The following is a 21,552-nucleotide window of genomic DNA, read 5'->3' as shown; positions in this document are numbered from 1 at the left end:
GCGAGGAATTCTGGAACAGTGTGGGAGGGGTGGAAAATTCATATTTTATACCAGAACATTTACTGGGTCAAGATAGCGAGGAGCTCCCTCCGACTGAGAAGCAAATTAATACAAACTCTTCTCTACGACCACATATTCACGCTTTAACCTACTTGGTGGAAAAAAACAGGTAAAGATGTTGATGAGCGCAGTACACGTGACCCGTGTCAGTGCTGGTTTATGTTTTATGTCATCATGCTGCTTAGTGTGCCTCCAGATTACTGGTCTACAATGAGCAATGAGTTTCAGTGTATAAATTATCGTATGCATTAATTCATTTGCTTTGACATTTTAAAATCTTCTGGATTGCTTTTGATGCCAATGCCAAGAGATTCCTGACCATTCTGGAAAGGCTGGAAGATCTACCTCCTCCACCAGCACCAACATTTTTAAAATGACATAGGAATACATTGGATTTATGGCACAGAAAGAGGGCGTTCCTCCCATTGGGGAAGCAGTTGTCACTGGACTAGTAATCCAGAGATCCAAAGCAAGATCTGGGAACCTGGGTTCAAATCTCAACATGACGGATGAAAATGGTCGGGAATTAAAAGTCTAATGATGACCATGAAACTATTGTCAGTTGTCGTAAAAACCCATTTGGTTCATTAATGTCCTTTAAGGCAGGGAATCTGCTGTCCCGAATTATATAAGCACACATTCCTGCTTTCATCTACTAACAAAGGTTAGTAGATGAAAGAACATGAAGAACAGACACAGTGCATGGTCTGAAAGGGAAGTGGAAACAGATACAATGGACAATGGAATGAATACTTGAAAATAAATCATTTTCATAGTAATGCAGAAGGATCAGGGGAGTAGGACTAATTAGACAGCTCTTTCAAAAAGTCAGCACAAGGCTCAATTTGTCTTCCGGCAGTGACCTGGAGATTAATTGTTAATTGTTGGACACTCCTGAATATTCCTGCAGTATTGGCATCTCCACTGCCCCCTCCCTACCAGATCCAATCAACCCAAATTTTCAGGGGGTGGGAGAAGTTGGTGTGGGTAGAGAATAACCTTGACCAATAGTAGAGAAAGACTTATTGAGTTCTGCTACCGCGAGAGAGTCCCATGAGGCAGCATTGCCTTAAAATGGCTGAATCATGCCTTTATTTAATTACTATGCAATGGAGGATGAATGGTAGGTGACACAGCTTGAGGCCTCATCTCTTCTTCAGTAAAGATGTCTGGATGTGTTTAGCTTGAAGATGTGATGCCCAGTTGGTTGTAGAGAGGCAGGAGCACACAGAAGCTTCCTTGGTGCTGTTAGCCAACAGTCAGTTGTCCAAGTCACATCGTAGGGTCTAGGCAATTCTTGTAATGAGTGACCCACTGTCAGAGGACACAGCACAGAAACAGAAATTGAGAAAGGAAATATTGGTATGAAAAATTCATCAAAACAGAGGAGTGTGAGAAGCATTCTTCTCTTCACTACTCGCCAGTGTAATAAAGGAATCCTTTGACACATTCATGCTTTTTCATATCGCTAATGTTCATACGAATGCGAATACTGCTCAACTGCTATCTCCCCTCTACTTTCTAGAGGCCCTGATCCATGTTGGGATATAGTTCTACTGGCATCAGACTGAGGGAGGGAGTCAGACTGAGAGCCATTTTCGAAGTGGAAACAGCATTAAAGTCGTAAGAGTAGATTGCCCTCCCTTACAGAAGAACATGATGCTAGTCAGCCCCAAAGCCGCTTTCATTATTCAATTAGATCATGGATGATCTTCATCTTAATTCCATTGTGGTTTCATAGCCATTCACAAAACCTTTCAATCTCAGTTCTGATATTTTCGTAAGAGTAAAGAACAAGGCGGTTATGCTGAACTTATACAAGACACTAGTTTGACCTTAGCTGGCATATTGTGCATAGTTTTGGGCACCACACAATAGGAAGGGTGTGAGCGTATTGGAGAAAGTGCAGAAGAGGTTTACAAGAATGGTTCCAGGGATGAGAAACTTCAGCTATGAGGACAGATTGGAGAGGTTGGGTCTGTTCTCCTTGGAGAGAAGAAGGCAAAGAGCAGATTTGATAGAGATGCTCAAAATCATGAAGGGCTGTACAGAGTAGTTTGGGAGAAACTGTTCCCACTTATAAAAGGATCAAGAATGAGAGGGCACAGATTTAAAATGCTTTGCAAAAGAAGCAATGTGATGCAAGAAAAAACTTATTCACACGGTTCAGGTCTGGAATGCACTGCCTGGAAGTGCGGTGGAGGCAGGTTCAATCGAGGCATTCAAGAGGGCATTAGATGATTATTTGAATAGAAACAATGGCCAGAACTTTATTGCCCCGTCCGCCACGGCAATTGGAGCAGGTGAGGGGGTGGACCATGGAAAAATCCATTGACCATGGGCAGGATTTTACGGTTTTGGGACAAGCCAGGCTATAAAATCTTACCCAATGTGCAGGGGTAGGGGGAAAAGGCAGGGAATGGCACTAAGTCATGATTCCTGTTTGAAGAGCTGGTGCAGATGCAATTGGCCAAATGGCCTCCTTCTGCGCCATAACAATTCTGTTTAAATACATCTGTCCGGTCATTCCCCCACGTTATTTTTAGAAAACGGAGTTGCAGCCAGTTCCATCTTTCCTGTTGGGTGCATCGTCTCTCTCTCTCTCTCTTAACCCCCATCAACTCATCAGTATGTTTGGCATTTTTGTTTTAACACATTTGCCGAGATCATGTTAACTGAAAGAAACTGCTTTCATATTAGACTGGTCTCTTTATCTTGAATTTTAATTTAGGAAGAACTGTATCGGTAGAGTTACCTTTTTGGGGTTTGTGAAATATTCTGAGAAATTACCCCTCCTTTCTCCCAAAGCCTATGGATCCCCATTGGAAACACGCCCTTTGATTCCAATTTTAATTTAAAATGGAAAGTACCATAATTTTAATCAACTAGTATTTTGGACACTCGTGTATGTTTTAAATCATTGGAAACAATACTGAATTACTTTTTAAGCTAAGAATACAGACCCGTCCTTCAAATTTCATAGGCTTCAATCAGGTATTCCTTTGGTACTATGCCAATTAGGCCTTTCATCTCACCAACCCACCAACCATAGTGATTGTAGTCCTGAAAGGGAAGAAGAAAACAGAGATTTTGGTTAAGATTTTTCTTATAAAAGCAAAATATTGCAGATGCTGGAAATCTGAAATAAAAATGGAAAACGCTGGAAAATCTCAGCAGATCTGGCAGCATCTGTGGAGAGAAACAGAGTTAATGTTTTGAGTCTTCAGAAGAAGAGTCATACAGACTCAAATGTTAACTCTGTTTCTCTATCTACGCATGCTGCCAGACCTGCTGAGTTTTTCCAACATTTTCTGCTTATATTTCAGATCTTTCTGTTACTGCATCAGGAATTGGTGAGCTCAAGTTCCACTCCACAGACTTGAACAAATGATCCAACCTGGTTCTCCTGCTGCCGGTACTGTGAGAGTACTGCCATGTCAGAGGCATCGTCTTTCAGATTAAACAGTAACCTGAAGGCCCATCTTCCCTCTCAGATGAATGCAAAAGATTCCATGGCCACTAATTGAACAAGGGAGATTCCTCCTTTATCATGGACAATATTTATCCCTCAACCAACATCTTCAGATGATCTGCTCCTTGTCACATTTCTGTTTTTGGGATCTTGCTGTGCACAAATTGGTTGCTGTAACTTGATGAAGTACAGTCAGCTCTCTGGGACATCCTGATGCTGTGGAAGGTGCTACATAAATGCAAATTCTAGCTTTCAACAAAGGGATAATATGAAGAGGGCGCATTTGTTATCCTGGAATCACAAAATCAACGAGCTTTTTATCCAAACTGATCTTTATTTTTAATGTGATTTGACTTTGAAAACCTAAAAACAAATCTCTCCTCCACGACTGAACTTGCAAGCTAGGAAGATTGTAACATGGATGATCATTAATATTTCAACAGATATGTTGCAAGAGAAATAAGAAATCGAGAAAAATGACTTGCACCAAACACTGACATTTCTTCCTTTGTTATCGATGGTCTGACTTTGAGTTGAGAATGTATCAGAAAAATGGACAGCTTGCAACACATGCGAACCATATTATTCAGCATCTCCCTTCTCTCCATCAGTGCACGGTGCCAATGATCCTAAGGTCATATTGACAGCAAAATGAAGAGCTGTAAAACCCTAACACTCCCATTTCGAATATTTATATTGGTGCTGGCATTAAACTGTGCAGCTGCTGGCTAATGATACTAAATTTGTAATATACTGAACTCATCTCGGGAATTGTGATCAGTGCCAATTTCCAGGGGATGGTTGTGTGTCTGTTGCTCCCTTTGCCCCTTTAGTTACAGGGAGGTATTAGTGAGCGACATTCTTGGTTGATCTGTTAACAGCATCATGTCCAAATACCCACATTTCTCAGTTTTGTTGGGCTGGTGGCGAATGAGGGGGGGGGGGGGGGGGGAGTGTCACCTACGAGTCAACCACTTTGCAGGTCAGCCTCTTCTGGGAGATGGTCTGACAATTACACTGTCAAACTGTCTCAGTGCCCCAGCGGCATGTTGCTAAGTGACTGCTCCCAGGTACTCCTGTGTTATCAGACTTCCAGCACCAGCTGCCAGGAACGAGTGGCTGATATAATAATTTTTTTGCTGATGCTTGCATCCGTTGCCTTTTGCCATCCTGTCTGCTTGCAAGCTGGCTGAAAGATCTTGGCAACACAGTAGGGCCCCCTCATTCATCAACCTTTAACCAGCACACCACCCTGCATTTGATGTATGAAAGGAGAATCACGATGAATCAAAAGAACCGGAGATTATGAAGGCTTACTGCTGTTATTATGACTTACTGATAACATAACCATATTTTACATCAAGCACAACAGTGCCAGTGATGGAACCCAAGCTGTATGCTGCTATAACACCATGTTAATGTGTGTTGTATAATGGATATTAGCACTGACAGTGAAGGTACTTACAGTCTCCAGTGTGTTGGAACATTAGGAGCAGGAGGAGGCCCTTCAGCCCCTCCAACCTGCTCTGCCATTTAATTAAATTATGACTGATGTACACTTCAATCCCATTTATCAGTCCTTGCTCCATGTGTTTTGATACCTGTACCCAAGAAATATAAATTAATTGAAAATTTCACGTGACTCTCAGCATCCACAGCCTTTTGTGGGAGAGAGTTCCAGATTTTCACTCCACTTTGTGTAAAAATTCATTTTGATTTCACCCTGAATGGCTTGGCCCAAATTTTACATTTTTTTCCCTTGTTCTGGATGCCACCCAATCAGAGGACAGTTCCCCTTTATCTACCTGATAGAATTCCTTTATCATTTTAAACAGCTCAATTAGAACCTGAACCTTCTTATGCACTAGTACTGCGATAACTAGTCTGTTTTTCAGTGATGTTGGTTGAGGGATAAATATTGGCGAGGACATGGGGAAGAACTCCCCCACTCTTCCGTAAAGTAGTGGCATGGAATCTTTTACTGGAGAGGGCAGACAGGACATCAGTTTAACATCTCATCCAAAAGACTGAGCGGCACTCCCTTAGTATTGGCATAACCATACAATCCTTACAGTGCCGAAGGAGGCCATTTGGCCCATTAAGTCTGCACTGACTCTCTGAAAGAGCATCTTACCAAGGCTTACTCCCCTGCTCTATCCCAGCGAACTTGCTTATTTACCCTGGCTAATCCACTTAACTTGCACATCTTTGGACTGGGGGAGGAAACCGGAGCACCCAGAGAAATCCACGCAGACATGGGGAGAAACTCCACACAGACAGTCACCCAAGGCCGGAATTGAACCCGGGTCCCTGGTGCTGTGCCACTGTGCCACATTGGGAGCGTTGACCTGGATTATTGATGTCAACCTTTCTACAATCCTGATGCAAAACTTGATCAGGTCTTCAATAGATTCTGCCCTCCATTAAATTGATCCTCTGGTGCTGGAGTGGGCGACACATTAAAAACATCCTCCTTTCACTCGAGGGAGCCTTCCCCACACAGAGTCTCAGCATTGACCCAAGGGAAGGTGGCAGCATTGGAAATCCAACCCTTCCTTCATTGTTAAGCTTAGTTAACTCATCATGTATCTTGTAATAGTAAACCCTAATAGATGCAACATTGTTACCTTGTGTGCTTTTTCTATCCTCATCCTCTGAATAATAGATTGGGATTTTTTCTCCTCAGCTGCATAGAGACTGATTTACCAGGGTCAGAAACAAGGAACATGCATTTGTATAGCTCCATTCACAACCTCCCAGTCTCCCAAGTTGCTTTACAACCAATTGCGCACCTTTAGAAATGTAGACACTGTTGTAATGTAGGAAACACTGTACACAGAAAGATCCCACAAACAGTAACAAGATAAATGACCAGATAATCTAATCTAGTGATGTTGAGTGTGATATCTGTGCAATACCTGTGTGAACTGATAACTGTGTGAACGCCCAGAATGTTAAATTTCAAAATCTGTGAGCGAGTGAGAGTTTGGATCGTGTGTAGGAATGTATGCAGGTATGTAGGTAGATGAGTGTGAGACTGAGTGTGAACTTGGATGAGTGAGTGTATACCTGCGTGCTTAAATCTGAATCTAATCATGGGGGAGATTATGTTTTTTTGTTTATATAATTTAGTTGAAAAAGCAGTAAGTGAATGAGGAAAGGTCAACGTGGGTGGCAGTTGCTGTGTTTTTATCATGCTATAAAGGCACCAATCACTCAAAGGATTGTGCAAACACATTGTGGGTTCATTTAATAAAACTAAGCACATAAGAGCATACATACACGGGCAGGAATCTTGAATACACCAGCAAGCAGCAGAGCTGTGTGCTATGCTCTGCTCACAGGCCAGTGAAACTGAGACTGGATCACATGACACGCTTCCCTTCCAGTGATGATATGCTGCTATCCCTTAAAGGCAGATTACAAAAGCAGTGGCTGAGAGAAGTCAGGTGAACTCTTCCAATTCCTGAGGGGGTGGGGAGGGTGAGGTTGTGCGTTTTTTAAAAGGAACAATTCCTGATATTTTGTTTTCAATGAGCTCTGATCATTTCTCACTGGCATTATTCAATGAAATTTGCTTCATCTGCAAAGACTTCTTGACTGTGGGGTCATCACTTCTTATTTTACATCATTTTGGCAACTCCCTCAGGTTCATAACCAGATTCCTTTGCACAGTTTAGTCTGGTCATTATCACAATATTGTTTGTGGGATCTTGCTGTGCATAGATTGCCTGCTGTGCTTCCTAAATTATGCCATTAACTACACTTCAAAAATACTTTGTTAACTGTAAAGTGCTTTGGGTTGTCCAGAGGTCATAGCGGGCACTGGAGAAATGCAAGTTCCTTTTCCCTTTCTTAATTGCTAACCTTTCCCATTATTTATTTCTATGACTGGGATTTTTTCAGATTACAAACCCAATGTCAACACACTTGGATCCTGCCTGCTGTTAAAAAAAATATTCAGGTGCAATTGAGCTTGTTAACAAGCCAACTGACCCAAGTATTGAGTTTGGCAGGTGAGAGTAGGGAATCAAAAACAGAAAATGCTGGAAAATTTCAGCAGATCTGTCAACATCCGTGGAGAGAGAACAGAGCTAAGGTTTTGAGTCTGGACAACTGGCCTCCTTTGTCTCCTCACTCCTGCTCTCTGACCCTCTGGCATCACAAGTCTTGCATTGAGTGGTCAGGAGGATTATCTGTGGGCTTTGTCCTGCTGAGCCTCTCTCTGAATGGCCATCCTTTTGATTGTTGAATGCTGATGACTCAGTCTGCCCGTGCCGGTCAGCACTTGGAAATGAAAAGAGGCTATTTCCTTGTTTCAGGGAAGGTTCTGGTCCATACCAGCTGAATGTCTGTGAATAATTCTCCCCCCCCATCCCCCGCCCCTCCCCCAACTCTCCTCAATCCCCCAGCCCATGGTAATATTTCTCATTGTAACTCATCTTCCTGGGTATGGAGTTGTTTTTCCTGCGAGCTCTGACTTTGTAACTTGTGAAGTAGGCAGCATGGGGAAGTGGCACCTGTGCATGTTCAGTATATACTGCCTGATGTGATACTGGGACTTTTTCCCCTGGAGCGTAGGAGGTTTAGGGGTGATCTTATAGAGGTCTATAAAATATTGAGGGGCATAGATCAGCTAGATAGTCAATATCTATTCCCAAAGGTAGGGGAGTCTAAAACTAGAGGGCATAGGTTTAAGGTGAGAAGGGAGAGATACAAAAGGGTCCAGAGGGGCAATTGTTTTCACACACAAGGTGGTGAGTATCTGGAACAAGCTGCCAGAGGTAGTTGTAGAGGCAAGTTCATGTTTGTCTTTTAAAAAGCATTTAGACAGTTACATAGGTAAGATGGGTCTAGAGGGATATGGGCCAAACACGGGCAATTGGGACTAGCTTAGTGGTTTAAAAAAGGGGCGGCATGGGCAAGTTGAGCCAAAGGGCCTGTTTCCATGCTGTGAACCTCTATGATCCAAAAATCCTGAATTTGCCAGAGTCTGGAATCCACTGACCTCTTCATCGTTGCCCTGCTTGCAGTCCCAGCAGTGCCCATTACTGAGTACTAGCACTGCTGCAACTGATGGGAGTTGCTAGCCAATCAGACTGACTGGTAGCTCTCAAGGATGGGACTTCCTCCAACTGAGGGCCAGAAGTCCCACTCACGATTGTTCAAGCTGTCGGGTGCATTATATCAGTGTGGGGTGGCCTCTTTTTTAAGTCGATCAGTTTGTGACTAACATTTCTAACAGAGAGGGGATCAGCATTACATTCCCCACCCTATAATATCCAGCCCTCTGTCAACACTCGTCAACGTAAGTGCCCATGTAAACTTGTCACAGTGTAATTATATCCTCCTGCCAGTAGGAATACTGCAGTGCCAGCACTGGCTGAAGGTTTTAATCACAGCATGGCAAGCTTCTGAAATGCTGTTTCCTTAATAAAAAGGGAATTCAGAATCCCAACATAAAAATGATTTTAAAACAAAGACTGAATTCCTACTGTGGTTCATTCTATTTAGCTTCTGACATGTAACCCTGCTTCACCTGTTCCCCTTGTTAGGTCAATGCGTGGCAATCTTAAAATTTTAGAACCCGTCATCAAAACATTAAAAAAATCAGAAACGAAGAGGAATCTCTATCCAAGAACAATGTTTACGTTGTTTTTAGATCACACCATTGCCTCCCTACACTCTGTAATCTCTGCACTCCACCAATTCTGGCCTTTTGGAAAGAGACTCAGAGAGGTTTTTAACATTACAGCGCAGTACAGGCCCTTCGGCCCTCGATGTTGCGCCGACCAGTGAAACCAATCTAAAGCCCATCTAACCTACACTATTCCAATATCATCCATATGTTTATCCAATGACCATTTAAATGCCCTTAATGTTGGCGAGTCCACTCCTGCTTTTGGAATGCAATTCCAGAGCTCCCGGTCCAGGAAAGCATTGATTTTCAGATTCTCATCCTCATGTTCAACATAGTCTTATGCTCCTCTCTATGCCATATCCTTTGGATGGAGTCTGTGAGATCAATGATCCCAATATCTCTCAAGTTCTAGCATCAGAGATCCCTGATTTTAATTGCTCCACCATTGGTGGCTGTGCCTTCAGTTGCCTGAACTCCAAGCTCTAGAATTCCTTTCCTAAACCTCTCTCTCGCCTTTGAAACAATTCTTTTTACCTACCTCACTGACCAGCTTTTTAGCTCTCTGCCCTCATATCCACTTCTGTGGTTCTGTATTAAATTCTGCCTAAGTTCTCATGAGGAGCATGTTGGGGCATTTCATTACATTAAAGACACTATGTGAACTATTATTGTTGTTGCAGTAACTGAGCCTTCCAGTAGAATCCTGAGGGACCGGGTAAATATTGGAGCTTTCTCTCAGTTTTGATTAAGTAAGATTTCTTTTCTTTTCCTGATAAACTGTGTCCACATCTAGAGGTATAGGAAAAACAGAACATTTTTGAACTCAATGTTGGTAACAAGACTAGTGACTGGAAGCCAGTGTCTAGTGGCATACCACAGGGATCGGAGTTGGGTCCTCCATTATTCGTCATTTAAATAAACAACATAGATGACTGTGGAGGTAGAATTAGTAAGTTTGCGGAAAACACAAAGATTGGCCGGGTGGCTAACAGTGAGGTTGAGTGTCTTGGGCTACAAGAAGATATAGAATGGTAAAATGGGCAGATAATGGCAAATGGAATTTAACCCTGAAAAGTGAGAGATGATACACTTTGGAAGGAATAATTTGACAAGGGAAGAATTAAATGAATGGCATGACACTAGGAAGTTCTGTGGAACAAAGGGACCTTTGTGTGTTTGTCCACAGATTTCTGAAGGTGGAAAGGCATGTTAGTTGTTGTTCGTCCATTGTCGTCGATGAGGACCTCGACACCATTAGTCATTATGAAGCTGGATGCAGTGTGTCCGAAGATGACTGATCAGGCCAATTCGGGGATGGAATGTCCTGGCACATATTGGGCAAACTTGTGTAGGCGCTGTAGTTGTTGCGCTGGTGGCTCTGGACTTGCGCAGCTCGTGCTTAAGTTGTGCTTCAGCATTGCACCTTGCTCCACAAGCTTGACAGCCCTTGTGGATGAGGCAGCTCCAGGTAGGGCGGTTTTGTGCCAGCATTTCCCAGGTGGTCGTGTCTATGTCAAGCGACTTCAGGGAGGCCTTGAGTGTGTCTTTGCAACATTTCTTCTGCCCTCCATGCGAGCGTCTTCCAGCAGAGAGTTCCCCAAAAAGGAGCTGCTTGGGTCTGCGCTCGTCCAGCATACGGATGACACGACCTGCCCACCGGGTCTGTGCTCTCATCAGCAGTGTGTGGACTGATGGTAGACTTGCTCTAGAGAGAACTTCAGTGTCTGGTACTTTGTCTTGCCATCTGATGCGTAATATTCTGCGAAGACAAGTCATGTGGAAATGATTGAGCTGTCTTGCATGCCTTCGACACACAGTCCACGTTTCACAGGCATACAGGAGGGTAGTGAGTACCACGGCTACTGTAGACCTTCAGTTTTGTAGCTGGGCTGATTCCTCGGCATTCCCATGCTGTGGAACGCAGTCTACCGAAAGCAGAACTTGCCTTTGCTATTCTGCAGTTAACTTCTATATCGATAGTCACTGCTCGGGAGAGGGTGCTGCCAAGATAAGTGAACTGGTCCACTGCCTGTAGTTTCTGCCCTTTGATTGTGATTATGGGTTCTGTGTACGGTGCATGAGGAGCAGGCTGGTGCATAACTTCGGTCTTTTTAATGTTGATGGTGAGTCCAAAGTTGTCACAAGCCGTGGAAAATTTGTCCACACCGACTTGCATCTCTGGCTCTGAGCCAGTCGACAGGGCGCAGTCATCGGCAAAGAGGAAGTCTCTCAGAACAGTCTCCTTCACTTTGGTAATAGCTTGAAGTCTCCTCAGGTTGAAGAGCTTCCCATCCACTCTGTACTTAAGGCTGATTCCAGCAACACTGTCCTGGAAGGCATCATTCAGCATGGCAGTAAACATCATGCTGAACAGTGTGGGTGCGAGCACACAGCCCTGTTTGACACCATGGGTGACTGGTAATGCCTCAGAGGATTCTCCGCCGTCCAGTACTCTGGCCATCATTCCATCATGGAACTGGCGTACCATCTGAATGAATTTGGGGGGGCAGCCGAACTTTGACATGATCCTCCACAGGCCTTGTTGGCTGACAGTGTCGAAGGCTTTCGCGAGGTCAAAGATTGTGTAGGGTGGTGAAAAAGGCATTTGGGACACTTGCCTTTATCAATCGAGGCAGGGATTACAAAAGCAGGGGAGTCATGTTGGAGTTGTATAGAACTTTGGCGAGGCCACAGCTGGAGTACCGTGTGCAGTTCTGGTCGCCACATTATTGGGAGGATTGCACTGGAGGGGGTGCAGAGGAGATCCACCAGGATGCTGCCTGGGATGGAACATTTAAGTTATGAAGAGAGGTTGCGTAAGCTTGGGTTGTTTTTGTTGGAGAAGAGAAGACTGAGGGGCGACCTAATTAAGGTGTAGAAGATTATGAGGGACATGGATAAAGTGGATAAGGAGCAGCTCTTCCCCTTTGTTGAAGGGTCAGTCATGAATGGTCATAGAGTCAAGGTGAAGGCAGGAGGTTTAGGGGGGATGTGGGGAAAATATTTTTACCCAGAGGGAGGGTGATAGAAGCAGATTGCTTCACTTCCGTTAAAAAGTACATGGATGAGCACTTGGCACATCATAACATTCAAGGCTATGGACAAAGTGTTGGTAGATGGGATTAGGTGGGAGTTCAGATGTTTCTTGCATGTCGATACAGACTTGACGAATCGAAGGGCCTGTTCTGCACTCTATGATTCTAAGAGTTATCAAGGCAGCACAGACATAGGCCATTTGATCAACTTGCCTAGCTTCAATTGGATATAACTTTGGTTATGCAACACTGTGCGCAGTGTGCAGCTTTGGTCCCCTTATCTCAGGAAGGATATTATTGTCATTGAGAGAATGCAGCGAAGGTTCACCCAACTTGTTCCTGGGATGGTGGGACTTTCCTATGAAGGGAAACAGGGCCTGTATTTTCTGGAGTATTGAAGAATGAGAGGTGACCTCATCAAAATTGACAAAATTCTTAAAGCAATAGACAGGGCAGATGTAGATGTTTCCCCCGGTTGGGGAGTTTCAAAACAGGGGACAAAATAGAGGGGAAGCCACTTAGGACTGAGATGAGGAGAATCTTTCTTACTCAGAGTGTTGTGAATCTTTGGAATTCTCTACCCCAGAGGGCTGAGGGAGCTCAGACACTGAGGGGGCGATCTTACCAAAAGAATTCTAAGACCAGGATAGGGGGGAAACGAGAGAGTTTCAGATCTGTTTTATAGGCGAGTTCAAATCTGCTATCTTATCCACTCAGTGCATGAAAAAACAGCAGTAATGGTTTCTTGCTAGTAGGAGGAGGGAGGAGGGGCTTAAGTCGCCAGAATGCTGGCTGAAGGCAGCAGAGGGGGTCATTGCGCATGTACAGGTCTCTAAAGCAGAGATCTGTCACTCAACCTCTGCTGCCCTCAGCCAGCCTCCCAGCCTAAAGCACAGCAACCCACCACGGTTACCGCGGGGGCCCGCAGCCTATCGTGACCGCGACAGGACCGACACACGCCCCGCCCATGATTGATTGTCCGCCCAACCCCACCCCATGCACCTCAGCGACCAGCCTGGCACTGCTAGGGTGCCAAGGTGGCATTACCAGGCTTGCATTGCCCAAGGTGCACCCCCCCCTTGCCCCTGACCTCCCTGGGGGGCCTCAATGGCCCCCGGTTCTACCGGCAGGGCCATCACAACTGGTCCCTGTTGCTGGGGGACCAGCTGTGATCCTTGTCGGAGAGAACCTCCCCGGCGAGGCCACACAGGTTAGTGAGCCCAGACGATTCCATCCTGGGCTCATTAAATCTATGTAGAAAACATTTGAATATTATTTAAATAAATGATTCAGCCTCACGCTGGAAATGGGCACAAGGCTGACCGCGCCGGATATCCGGTGCCGGTAAGATCACGGGAGGCAAGAAACTGGGCGTGAACCTGATTTCTCAGCTCTCGCGCAATCTTACTGGCTTGACCCACCCATTGGCTGGCAGGGTGCAATGTTAAGAACGCCCCCGAGTATGTTTGAAGCAGAGATTAGCAGATTTCAAAATACCAATGACAAAGCGAAATGGGGAATTAACCATGATGGTATTGAATGGTGGAGCAGGCTTGAAGGGCTGAATGGCCTACTCTTACTCCCATGTTCCTATCGACCATGGTCCACACATAACTCCTTCCGCCCCACTTCATCCCACGCAACTCCATATCCTTCAAATTCTTTCTCCATCATGTATTTATCCAGTTTCCCCTTAAATGTATCCATTCTCACCATCTCTGGGTAAAGAAGTTTCTCCTGAATTCCTGATTGGATTCATTCGTGACTATCTTATATTCTGATTTTGGAATCCTCTTGCAAAGACCAACTATCAATGTTTTAGGATCCTGATCAACATCTCAGTTTTTTTGTGTTGCTTGCAGTCAAAGATTCCTCGACACTGTCCCAAATATGTAGTTAAAACTACATCTACAAAAAGAGCTGCCTCAATGTGAACATTTTTAATTTCCCACATCAGTAGTTCAGGGCTCTACGCTGTGTGCATTTATTTCACTCAGTTTTCTCAGAATCCTCACAGCTCACAGAGGCACAAGAACTTTGTAATGTTAATCTTGGCTGGATGCAGAGCTAGGTTCCTGAACTTGGAGGCAAGAATGCATACTGTGCAGATCCATGATCCTGCAAATGACAAATTCAAGGGCTCAAACTTGTGGAATGTTCAACTAACACAAGTCCTTTTGATTCTCTCCAGCAACGGGTAAGTTCTCTGTTTCTCTTTGCACCCAGGCACTGATTTATTTTCCAAAAATTATCCAAGGAACATCAAAGCAAATTTTGCCTCCAGTAAGTAATGGCAATGCATCAACTTTAAAATTCTCATCCCCTTGGTCAAATCCCTCCCTGGCCTCTCAATTCCCTTTCCTATTTCTGGAATCTCATTCACCTCCATCGTACTTTTCCAATTCTGTCCTTTTCATCGCTCCATCACTGGCACTTGTGCTTTCAGTAGCCTGGATCCTAAGCTCTGGAATTCCCTTTCTGGATCCCTCTCTTTCCTTTAAGACATACATGAAAACCTGTGTCTTTAATCAAGCTTTTGATCGCCTGTCCAAATATCTCATGTGACTCAAGGTCAGATCTTGTTTGCTAATGTAACACACTGTGAAGTTTTGCCACATTTAAGTTGCTACTGTAATACAAGTCATTGTTGTTGCAGTAACTAAATTGAATCCCTTTATCCATCACTCATAAATTAAGACGGATAGATGCATATGAACAGGAGGAGGCTATTCAGCCTCTTGAACCTGTTCTACTATCGCAAAGGGCATGGCTGGTCTACAACTCAATTCCAATTTCTCGTCTTGGCAACATAACCCTTAATAACCTTGCCTATTAAAATTCTATCTGCCTTTTAAGATATTTAATTAACTTCCAGGCTCAACAGCTTTTTTGGGGAAGAGAGTTCCAGATTTCCATCATCATTTGTGTTAACAAGTGTTTCCTGACATCACCCCTAAATGGCCTGGCTCTAATTTTATGTTTCTGATTATTTTGGCTAATGCTGGTGGCGGATTGTGTTTGGATAATTACTGGCACAAATGCATGTGGTTTGCATTGTTTATTTGGCTCACATAGTTTGGAAATAATTCAATGCAGTCAGGAGAGACACAACATGAGGACAGCTTCATCTGTGCCGTGTGGCGTGTAAAGCTGTTTGCCTTGTACATTTATTTGATCTCAGCGCATTGAATTTACAAGCGACTATTTTATAGAGTTTCAAAACAGAGTAATATTATTCATTCTAACCGAGTGTGCCTTGTCATTAGGACACATTTTACCAACAGTCAGCCCACAACAGAGGGCAGTCTGGGTTTATTAAACAGGGCACTATCCTAACCCTCAGAAGGAAACAGGAAACATATATTCTGAAAGCAATAAAAAAAAATGATTTCCCCATATTTCCTGAAGGTGTGGACTCTGGCTGGGGTACAATGCTATACAAAAAGCCTTACATTTTTATTGTGCCATGCACAACCTCAGAGCAACCCAAAGCGGTATCAAACTAATAAAGTATTTTGGAAGTGTAGTCACTGTTGTAACATAGGGAACAGAGCATCCCAATTTGTGCACAGCAAGCTCCCACAAATAGTAATTAAGGAAATGACTCGATGATGGCACAGAATACTGGAGAATGGGCATATCCCCCAAAATGCACTGTGGGACCCCTTGGAAGTTTTAATGCACTGACTCCGTGGAAAATGCCCAGTAAGTCTGATGGGCAATTTCCCTGCTCCCTGGGACACTCCGAAAAAGTCTCCAAATCTGAGCTGGAAGACTTCAGACAGTTCTAACTTACAAGAAATGTTAGACAGGAAAATCGTAGTCGAACACGTGAGTTACTATACAACTGCCACTCCCTTGACCATCTACCCCCAACTCCACCTGACTAGCTCCCATAACCTGACACAACCTCACCACTCTACTCAGAGGCCATGCTAACTCCTCGCCTACTTACCTTACCCACCCTATCCACCTACTTATCTACACATTCACTCATACATTAATACTCTGAAAAGCTGTGGGAATGTCCCAAATTACTCCACTGCATTAGTGAAGACTTACCAGAATATTGCAGCTAGTTCCATAAGATAGGGGTGTGACATGTCTGCCCCCAACAGTCCAGTGCTTTAAGAAGCAATTGGATTGAAGGTACATTCCATATTTCTGAAGTAGGGAGATGGGCTAGTAATCCAGAGGCCCAGGCTAATGATCAGGGGACGAGTTCAAATCCCACCACAGCAGCTGGTGGAATTTAAATTATATTAATCAATCAGGAATGTCAAGCTAGTCTCAATAATGGTGACCATGGAACTATCATTGATTGTCAGAAAAAACCCATCTGGTTCACTAATGTCCTTTAGGGAAGGAAATCTGTCAACCTTACCTGGTCTGGCCTACATGTGACTCCAGATCCACAGCAATGTGGCTGGCCCTTAACTACCCTCTGATGGGCAATTTCCCTGCTCCCGAGGACACTCCAAAAAAGTCTCCAACCCTGAGCTGGAGTTGAAGACTTCAGACTTTTGAATGGATCTACCATGCACTAAGCTGATCTTTCGCTGCACCCTAGAGCTATGACTGTAACACTACATTCTGCATTCTCTCCTTTCCTTCTCTATGAACAGTATGCTTTGTCTGTATAGTGCGCAAGAAACAATACTTTTCACTGTATACTAATACATGTGACAATAATAAATCAAATCAAATCAACTCTCTGAAATAGCCTAGCAAGCCTCCCAGTTCAAGTTATGGATGGACATCAGTTATGAATGGGCATCAATAGTTAGCCTTGCCCAGAAATCCCCACATCTCATGAAAGATAAATAAAGAAGATGGGATTGGAACTCCTGGCCAGAAATGTGGAGCTCCATAGTGGCGCAGAAAAATAGGAGTGGAGTGACAATCCGGTAGTGATTGCTGCTCCTCAGAAGGTACAGGCCAATCACTTTTTAGTAATGCTGACTGAAGGGTAAATATTGGCCAGGATACTGGGGAAAACTCTTCTATGAAATAGCGATTACATTCAATTGAGGGAAAGTGGGACTCAGTTTAATGTCTCAGCCAAAAATCAGCACCACTGACAGTGCAGCACTCCCTAGGTGTAGCAATGCCGACAGTCCAATGCTCCTTTGGTACTGAACTTAAATGTTAAATCTGTAATTTTTGCTCAAGTCGCTGAAGTGGGACCTGAACTCTCAACCTGGTGACTTGGAGATGAAGTGACAGGTGACTGACACACACAGGATGGCAACTACCGTCCTATACCTCAGCCATGTGGCTGATTTGTTGTGTGCACACAGTGTCAGCGGACTATCCAACTGTGGAAGCCATCACAGCCCAGTCGCATCTTGCCTCACCTTAATCCTGCAGATTGGGGAGGGGGTCTGGATGGTTATCAGGAGCACAAACACTGTCTGATTTCCTTCCCCCAATCCTGGATCCTGCAGGATTGATGTGAATTGTAGCTGTTTGCAAAGGAACATTTTTCAATGGACAGGATATCACTCCAAGTACAGCCTTTGAACTGTAAAGTTAACTATATCCTGATATTGAGTGACTGTAATTCTTTAGAAGTATTTGTTTTGTAGTGTTGCTAAAGGCAACGCAAAGTAAAGACTACATTTAGAGCACAGCACTTCAGGAGGAATATATTGGCCTTAGACGGTGGAGCACTGTAGATTCACCAGAATGTTACTAGGGCTAAAAGGGTTAAATTATGAAGATAGATTGCATATATTAGGTTTATATTCCCTCAAGTATTGAAGATTAAGGGGTGATCTAATTGAGCTGTTTAAGATGATTAAAGGATTCAATAGGGTAGATGGAGAGAAACTATTTCTTCTGGTGGAGGGGGAGGGGGAGGAGTTCAGAACAAGGGGGTAGAACCTTCAAATTAGAGCCAGGGCAGTCAGGGGTGATGTCAGGAAACACTTCTTCACACAAAATGGACAGCTTTACAATTTATTCAGTTGGCTAAGGAATAATTCCCGTGTACACATACAGGGCAGTGTTTATTCTATGAGTTATAGCCAACATTCTGTGTGATGGCTCCTAATAAGGTCCCCTCTTTAAAGGCCAGTGGAATAGGGATTATATATGAATATAGCTTGAACCTACCCATTGCTCTCTGTTCTAGTATTTTGAATTTTCATTCAAGCCACAGAGGTTAATAAAAGAACAGGAAGGTGCCGTTGTTGCAATGAAACAGATTTAGAGATTTTTAGGTTTGATAAATTTTGATTACCTTGAACACACGATACCCCATTTCGCTGGCTACTTAGTTATTATTTTCTTTATGAAACATTTTCTTTGCCAATTATATATAATGCATGAAATCGCCTTTCCCTGCTTGAGCTCGAGTAATATAATTTCCCACTTATTTGCTACATGAGGCTGGGGCTGCTGCAGTTGTTCAGTGTTTCCCGTTTGGCATATTGTGATTTAGAAAGTCCATTAAAACAGACAACTCCAACAATTGGGAAGGTGTGGGAGAAACAAGGGGAGGACATGCAGATGCAGATGGCCTGCATTGTTAAATGAAAAGAAAATCTCAACCACATCAATCCTAAACTGTGTGGAAATGCCTCTGGGACGAGGCTGAGTTTTCATTGTGAATGGGGCTCTTACAGAGCAGAGGGTTTGCACCTGCAGAGTTCCCTGCTCACTGGTCAATTCACTGATGTCTTTCCCAACCATGTCTTGTATGCTTTCCACATTCTGCTTCTGCGAAACTTCCTTCAAGTCTCTCACAATTATTCCCTGCACAGCTTAGCAAACACACAAAGAAAATCTATTCTGTTTTTATTAACTTATTTAATGTAAGATAATGAAACTGTACATCACAATTACAGCGCTTGATTTATAATCTTATAAACCAGTTAGATTACCCATCAGGAGAGCTTTCCAATATTAAAACAGTTGGAAAATTTCTGAGTAAATGCCATGGGATTTTTTTACATAAGCAGTGCTACTCACACAGAATGCTTGGCATAAGGACAGTTGTCTATGTGAGGGGGGGGGGGGGGCTGCTTGGGTCTGATTTGGGGTGCTTTCTGTGCCTGATTCTCTGATCTCTCTCCTCACCCTCCATCTCATTAGGGTCATCAGCAGCAACTCAAACTGAACAAAGAAAATTACAGCACAGGAACAGGCCCTTCGGCCCTCCAAGCCTGCACCGACCATGCTGCCCATCTGAACTAAAACCCCCTACCCTTCCAGGGACCATATCCCTCTATTCGCATCCTATTCATGTATTTGTCCCTTAAAAGTCACTATCGTATCTGCTTCCACTACTTCCCCCGGCAGCGAGTTCCAGGCACCCACCACCCTCTGTATAAAAAACATGACCCGTACATCTCCTTTAAACCTTGCCCCTTGCACCTTAAACCTATGCCCCCTAGTAATTGACTCTTCCACCCTGGGAAAAAGCTTCTGACTATCCACTCTGTCCATGCCCCTCATAATCTTGTAGACTTCTATCAGGTCATCCCTCAACCTCCATCGTTCCAGTGAGAACAAACCAAGCTTCTCCAACCTTTCCTCATAGCTAATGCCCTCCAACTGATAATGGTCAAGCCCAATATTTGGTTTGCTTCATCATTTCACCTGTCCCATGAAGTCTGACACTGGGAAACATAAACTTAGCTGAGAAGTGACGGGGAGGAAAAGGCAGATGGGGTGAGGGACAAATATATGGGATGTGGCTGGGCAAGTAACAGTGCACTTGGCAGAGAGCGCAGGAAAGGCTGGGAAAAGGAGGAAAGAGGTCAAGGGAAATGGGACAAAGCTATGTGGGAGAAGAGGATGGGGGAGGGAGGATAGTAAGGGAGCAGATCAGTGGGGGAAAGGGACATGGGTTGGAGGGAACAAGGTAGGGGCATGGGGTAGGGAGGAACCTGATCATGTTATCCCAGATAGCTCGTTAAATTGATGCTCAGATCTCATTACGTGTCAGGCATTGAGCCCAGACTGTGCTTTAATATCGAGGGTGAGGAGGAATGGGAGGAGGGGGATTGGATATCTCTGAAGCTACTTAAAGGCAGCCAGAACCTCCTAAAGGGGAGATGCACACTGGCTGCAGCCAATAGGGGACTGTCCCAGGTTGAAGGAAGTCTAAACAGGGCACTCAGAGGAGATCAGAGAATTGGGCACAGAAATTCGGCGGCACGGTGGCACAGTGGTTAGCACTGCTGCTTCACAGCGCCAGGGACCCGGGTCCCGGCTTGGGTCACTGTCTGTGTGGAGTTTGCACATTCTTCCCGTGTCTGGTGGGTTTCCTTCGGGTGCTCCAGTTTCCTCCCACTGTCAAAGATGTGCGGGTTAGGTGGATTGGCCATGCTAAATTGCCCCTTAGTGTCATGGGGACCAGCTGGGATAAATGCATGGGGTTATGGGGATAGGGTCTGGGTGGGATTGTGGTAGGTGCAGACTCGATGGACCGAATGGCCTCCTTCTACACTGTAGGATTCTATGAAATTGCCTCAAATCATTCAGGCTACATCCGATCCCCCCTCTCCACTGACTAGCTCAACATCTTCCTATCAAGAAGAATAAAATAATCTGATGAGTTCTTACCCATGAGCCAATGAAGAAAACACTACAAGGTTCACTCAACACATCTTTCATTAACCTCTGCCTCACCCTCAGACTGAATGACAGCTGAGCCACAGGATTTGCTTTGGTTCCCTGAATCTTCCAGCACAAAAGCAGGCCCTTCAGCCCATCATGGCTGTGCTGACTCTTCGAAAGCAATGCTTCATTTAATCCTACACACCAGTATTCCCCTGTAGCTTGCAAATTTATCGTTTTTAGAGGCTAAAGTTGGTGTGTGTGTGTGTGTGTGTGTGTGGGGGGGGGGGGGGGGGGGGGGGGGGCAGGGGCAGGTGAAAAGGCCGTGTGGTTTGTGATAGTTTATGCTCAAGAGCTTTAGGTTTTGAGTGGATGAAAACATATCAGTTTATCATGAAGCTCCAAAGTCAAATGAGCTTGTGGGAATTCTCAAAGCATCTCGTCACCTCCTCATGTCATCAAAGCAAATTCACAGCCATTGAATTACTATTAAAGTAGAGTCACTGTTGTTATGTAGCCAAATGTGGCAGTCAATGTGTGCACAGCTAGATCCCACAACCAACAAGTGACATGGACGACCAGTTAAACTGCTTATTTTGGATGAGGGACAAATTTTGGCCATGGCCCAGGAAGAACTGCCTTCAAATAGTGCCATGGGATCTTTTACATCCACCTTTGTGAGGGCAAATGAAACCTTGGTTTAAAGATTCATTCAAAAAAACAGCACCTCTGACAGTGCAGCACTCCCTCAGTAGTGCACTGATGTGTCAACCTGG

The 21,552-nt window shown here is 44.3% G+C and overlaps 1 protein-coding gene across 1 annotated transcript in view; it reads right to left on the bottom strand.

The window, feature by feature from the left end:
- Nucleotides 1-1,126: 1,126 nt before the first annotated feature.
- skap1 (src kinase associated phosphoprotein 1) overlaps nucleotides 1,127-21,552 on the bottom strand; it is a 402,040-nt gene continuing 381,614 nt past the window's right edge. Inside the window, exons 12-13 of the mRNA XM_078224498.1 lie at nucleotides 3,024-3,123; nucleotides 1,127-1,374 (exon numbers count right to left, since the gene is read on the bottom strand). Coding sequence (XP_078080624.1) covers nucleotides 3,031-3,123 — 93 coding nt within the window. The 3' untranslated portion in view covers nucleotides 1,127-1,374; nucleotides 3,024-3,030. The remainder of the gene's footprint in view (nucleotides 1,375-3,023; nucleotides 3,124-21,552) is intronic.

The sequence above is a fragment of the Mustelus asterias genome, chromosome 11, assembly GCF_964213995.1.
Source record: "Mustelus asterias chromosome 11, sMusAst1.hap1.1, whole genome shotgun sequence".
Lineage (NCBI taxonomy): Eukaryota > Metazoa > Chordata > Chondrichthyes > Carcharhiniformes > Triakidae > Mustelus > Mustelus asterias.
This window is presented reverse-complemented; position numbering and strand designations above follow the sequence as displayed.